Raw genomic sequence first — 6000 nt, 5'->3', positions numbered from 1 at the left:
ATTTTGGACCTTTTTTTACAGAAATGGTACCTTTTTAAACCAATTTTGGTACAGAAAAAAATTTTCAAGTGGCAACCGTGATTACATTATCTCCCAATTATATTATTTTTTTGAAAATAAAACTTTCTAAAACCATATTGCAAACATTTATGTTGACATCTCACGATAATCCATCTATTGTGGATCATTAATATAAGGACATTGAACACTTGATTTGTGTTAAAATATTTATGAAATTTCGCACAACCCAATTGTTTTAAATCGGAATTATTTCACTTCACTTTGAGTATTTATGTTCAATTAAATTTTCAATTCACATAAATTTGACAGCATGATTGATGTTTTAAACGTCGTAGTGACACTTTTACATCCAAAAATATTCTCTCTTTAATTAATACATGTCACAATTAACAAGCAGAGCACTGAATTATGGTTCCATCGGCACAATTTTGGGACATGAATTGACACATGGATTCGATGACAGCGGTCGCATGTTCGACAAAAATGGTAATATGGTGCAGTGGTGGTCAAATGAAACTATAAATGAATACGTCAATCGTACTGAATGTTTCGTAGACCAATACAATCACTACTACTTGAACGATATTGGGGAATATGTGAGTATTTAATTCGAGGGAAAGTAATAACGATTTAATTTAAATGAGCTTTTCATTTACAGATTGATGGTGAACTTACTTTGGGTGAAAATATAGCAGATAATGGTGGTATGCGGGAGGCATATCATGCATATAAAATCTACACCAAACATACAGGTAGAGAGCATTTACGACTTCCCGGTTTGGAGCGTTACACACATGAGCAATTATTTTTCATTGCATTTGGTAATTTATGGTGTGAAACTTATACGCCAGCGGCGTCCCGTTATGCCTTGGAGGACTCGCACTGTCCGGGTAAAATTCGTTTAAAAGGTGTGCTCTCCAACTCTGATGAGTTCGCACGCACTTTTAAGTGTCGCAGAGGTACGGGCATGAATCCAATGGAGCATAAATGTCGTATATGGTGAAAATCTACAATGTTGTTATAAAAAGTGACAAAAAGTGATAAAAGAAGCAGTAATGAAGTGATGCTATAAAATGATTTTAAATACATTTTAACTTGTTGTGGGTAATATAGTAAAATTGATATCGTGAAACGTAAAGTATTTGAAATTGCACTGAACAAAAGAAAAAAAAATTAGGAATTTTTAATACTTATGTTATAAAAAAATTGTTTTTTAATAGATTTTAGTACTACAAGTCTAATATTTTCTACTTTGTATACCAATTTTAAGCTAATTTTATACACACATATATATGTAAATATTTTATGAAATTAATAAAAGAAAATTGTTTGCTAAAAGTACTAAATAACTACAATAAAGAGGAAGAGTGCTCTGTTATAAAATTATTAATGTTCCATTGTCAACTTTGACATGGGTTTGCAATAGTCAAACCATTTTACACTCAATTTAATTTTATGTATGAAAACAGCAATTAAAAGTTTACACTGCGTAGGCTTAAACTGTGTAAGCGACCTTTTCGTTACACCCAACTTAAAATATTCGTACACATCACAAAATGTTAACAATAGCAGAATTTTAAAACAATTTCTAATAAAAGCTTACTCTATTCTGCCATTTAGCTTAGCATTATCCTTTGTCCTTTTCAATTGCTATCAAATATAACGACGCATAGTTTCCTTTGTAAGTTTGTTATTGTAACAGCTGCCATTTGATGCTCGTTAGAAACTGCAAAATTATAAAATCCTTTTCAAAAAAGAAACAAAAAAATAATAATATTTGTATATGAATATAAGGAATTTTTGAATATGCAAAACATTTTATTGCTCTATCATGTAAGGCAAAACTAGTAGCTTAGCTTACTTTTTAATAAAACCAGACATTCACAGCACTAAACTTATAATCTCTTGTAGAAAAAGTGAAATCCTTTATACGCACATATGAATCCTTTATGTAAATAATTTGCTTTTTTTATTGTATTTGTATCTTGTCAAAAATTATTGCCCTACAAAACTGACTGACATCATAAAAATTGTAACCAAGTTCATTTTAATCCTTTGTCATCTGAGAGTATTTCCACATATCCTTTGTGTAATCTTATCCATGTGTTTATGTTGGACTTTTTTCCTTTATTGTTACTTCTAAACACATGTGCTGAGACCTTAACGCCTCTCACATCCTCAAATTTTAAATAACATCTTCACTTGTTTTGTATTCAATTCTTCCTCGTGCTTGTTAAACATTTCATTAATCCTGCATTTGGTTACCTTTTTAAGGGATTAGCAAACATCATTTCGGCTATGACAGGAATTAAAAATTCTGTTTCTGTAGCAGAAATCGCTTGCCATCTTCCGTGAAGAAATGAAATTCAAATATTTAAGCAACACGCAGTCTGTTATATTATAAATTATTTAAATATTTCTTAAAAATTTATAATAAACTGACACAAAGAACCTGAAAAGGAAGACGAAGGAGATATGTAGTCCCATAATCGCAAAAAAAGTTTATTTCTCTTACAGTAGAAAAATTTAATATTAATTCCAAATACTTCTGTAATTAAAAGTGTGCAAAATAATTTTTTTTTTTTATTAAAATAATATCCTGAATAAAGTGGGAAAATCAAATATAAAAGTGTCACTTTAAAAAGGATATGAATATTGTAAAAGCATAAGAATAATATAAAAAGTATAAGTCAGAAAATATTTTTAGAATTTATTAATTAAAATTCTGAGATGATATAACTGCTGAGATATTCTTATAGCTGCTATAAGCACGACTAAGTAATATTAACGTTCCATAACGACCACAAACGCATTTGGTTTTATATACAAACCGCTACGAGTTACTTTAAGATAAGCTTTTTCTTTTTATTGTTGCATAGGTTAACCGCAAAATCACTACTCTTAACAGTTCTCCGACAATTTATATACAAATCTCAAGAAACACGAACATTAGCAATAATGTCATAGACATCCGGGATATACTGGTGCATGCGGAAACGAATACGCAGTTAAACTAGTCAGGAGAGAAGCAGCCACACCAATAGTGGGACCGGAACATTTCTGTGAATTAGAACGCAATACCCACTCTTCTCTTATAGAAATGGAGGAGAACCAAAGGAAGGACAAAGAGATTACTAGGATAATCTACCAGGACTAACATAATCCAAATCACTTATTGGTATCGGAACATTTCTGTGGATTAGGATACCATACCCTCTCTTCTCTCATAGAAATAAAGGAGAACCAAAGGAGAACAAAAATAATTACTGGGATAATCTCCCAGGAATAATTCAATCCAAATCACTTATTGGTACCTATAACAATAGGAGATAGCAGGATTGTAAGGGCTTATCAAGAGAAAAACTTAGAATCAACACAGGAATCTCAACAGAACATTTTAAACTAAAAAATTACTGCACGAGACTAGGTATAAATTCTGAAGTAAACTGTAAATTCTGCAAAGAGAAATAAAAAGTCAGCCAAACATCGTTTGTTTAAATGCCTATGCTAATGCATATATGGAATAGACCTCTGGGAATGTAAACCCTTACGGAAGAGGTAATAAAACTCTACAAAGTAGATTCTATATTTTTTTTTTATCAAAGCAACAGGGCTTAAAACCCAGAAGAGTACATAATAGACTAGACGGACGCAGTGCCACATCTCATATCAATTATAATAATAATGATATACACATTAACGCTTCATGCATGGGTCGCAAATAGAATGTATTATGAATAATTATGAAGAACGACTATACTCATATTCCCATTGATTCATTGTGATCCATTGTGGATGCCACAGAGAAATCGTTTCTATGAGGTTACATCTTCGATTATTAAGATTTATGGTTTCTGTTTAGAATTAGAACACTCTGTATGATGCATTATTAGACAGAAGAGGATATTAAGTGGTGCAAAAAGATTTGACTTATTTGATTAAGAGTATTTGTGGAACGATATGGTAGGACTAGTTTAATGCTATAATTCTAAATTTAGAAACATATGCGCAAGTTAATTTTAGGTTTTTTTTTCCTCGGATATGCAACGGTCAAGCTGACAATTAAACAAAAATGTCGAAAAATAATTAAAAAAAGATTTAACTGATGAAAACTTCTATCAAATTTCAAGATCGATTTAGTCTTGAAAAAAACTAGTCAACTGCTTCGATCAAAGCGTAATAGTATCGTATGGTGCAATGATTTCTGTTCTGATATCGCATGAGAATGGATTTTTTCTGTTATGGCTTTTATTGAACTTATGACTCATGGATTTTGTGGACAGTGAGCTTTACCTCATGTCTCAGTGTCCATAGTTGGCTAGGAGAAGATTTAAAAGAGTTACGGCTCTTTTTCTTGTCGATCTGACAGTGGTATCATCCTGCAAAATTTGGAATTAGTTTACTTTCATTTGTAGGGAAGAGGTGTGCGGTTCAGCATTGTTTGTATACTAAAAAATGCGATTCTTCTGGTTTGCAAATGAATAATGTTTTTCCATGTTATCAAGTTTTTCCATGTTATGATTAATTTTTCATAGCTTCATATGCTTTATTACTATGTGAATTTATATTGGTTTCAACTATAACATCTTTAGCAGAACTCTTTAATATATTGAATTGTTATGAATTATTTGTCAGTGATTATAGTTGGGAGGTTATAATTCAAGGTTGTAATATACATAACTTTTTTCAAGATTTTCAGATAGCTTTCACTGTGAAGGTTTTAAACTGTGAATAACTGTGTAATTTAATACTTGGTTTCGATCCTCCTTCCGCTTTAACTAACAATTAAAAAAATAATTATTTTTCTCAGCTGTTTTCTTTCAATCAAATGATATAAAAATTATTATTGAAAATAACAATATAGAAAATAATTTAATGCAAGCAGCTTTATTTATCAATTTTCTCTTAAACATAAAGCTGAATGCTGATATCGTACACATTTATTATACTAATTTTACGTATAATATAATTAACAGATTTAATTACAAGAGGTGGAATCCATAATAAGAAGATTACAATATACATTTGCATTACAATTAATTACAATTACCATTACAATTATAATTACTAATACATTTACAACTACAATTACCATTAAATTACGATTACAACTACAATTCGATTACAATTACAATACTATAGCAATAATACATTTATATTGTATGTTAGCAGGACTCATATATACACTTTTGATAAATTTACACTGAAATGCCTTAAAACACATGTAGAGAGACGATACAATTTATTTATTTAATTTATATTTTATGAATTATAATTAATTAGCACTTAAATACTTGAATAACAAACCGCAATTGGTTATAGTATTTGGAGTTCAAAATTCGTCTAATAACAGAAAATTGTTGCATTTTGTGCAAATTTGTATAAAATCAATTAAACTAACTTATTATGAATTGCGTCATTGTTTCAATCCAAATATGTGGAATGATAAATTCTATTTCCTCTAATTCCAATATTCCTGTAGTCATTTTGCTTCATTAAATTCTCTACACAAAATCAACGAACGATGGATTACATGAACTGCGTTGGATCGTTGACTTTGCGTTTATTGGGCTGGCACTACCGCAATACTGTGGTTTCCGCACATGAAAATTGACTCTGCAAAATAAAATAAATGAAAATTGTTTATAAATTAGCATAAAATTTTCTTATATTCACTACATTCTAAAGCAAAAATATAGTATATGTGAATATGCAGTTGCGAACTGCAACCATACGTGAAGGTCTGTTATGTTTGTTTTGGGAGTGTATGAGGTTCAACAGTGCGTATGAGTACTGCGTTTAATATTTTTCATCGCAATTTGTTAGTAAATGAAATTTATAATAATAAATTTTAATAAAAGAATAGTTTATGATGCTACGCTTTAGTCACTGTTTTCAATTATTAAATTTATTTAATTTTGAAAATTAATAAAATAGTATTAAAAATATAAAAATGGTAAAGAGCGTAATTTAAATTAA

General features: G+C 29.8%; 1 protein-coding gene across 1 annotated transcript; it reads left to right on the top strand.

Annotated features, from left to right (window-relative positions):
• The first annotated feature begins 398 nt into the window (after window positions 1-398).
• LOC119676485 (neprilysin-1-like) lies at window positions 399-1138 on the top strand. Its single transcript, XM_038087724.1, has 2 exons — window positions 399-617; window positions 680-1138. The coding sequence occupies exons 1-2, from the start codon at window positions 399-401 to the stop codon at window positions 1022-1024; spliced, it is 564 nt and encodes a 187-aa protein (XP_037943652.1). The 3' UTR covers window positions 1025-1138.
• Window positions 1139-6000: the final 4862 nt, after the last annotated feature.

The sequence above is a fragment of the Teleopsis dalmanni genome, chromosome 2, assembly GCF_002237135.1.
Source record: "Teleopsis dalmanni isolate 2A chromosome 2, ASM223713v2, whole genome shotgun sequence".
Taxonomy (NCBI): Eukaryota; Metazoa; Arthropoda; class Insecta; order Diptera; family Diopsidae; genus Teleopsis; species Teleopsis dalmanni.
This window is presented reverse-complemented; position numbering and strand designations above follow the sequence as displayed.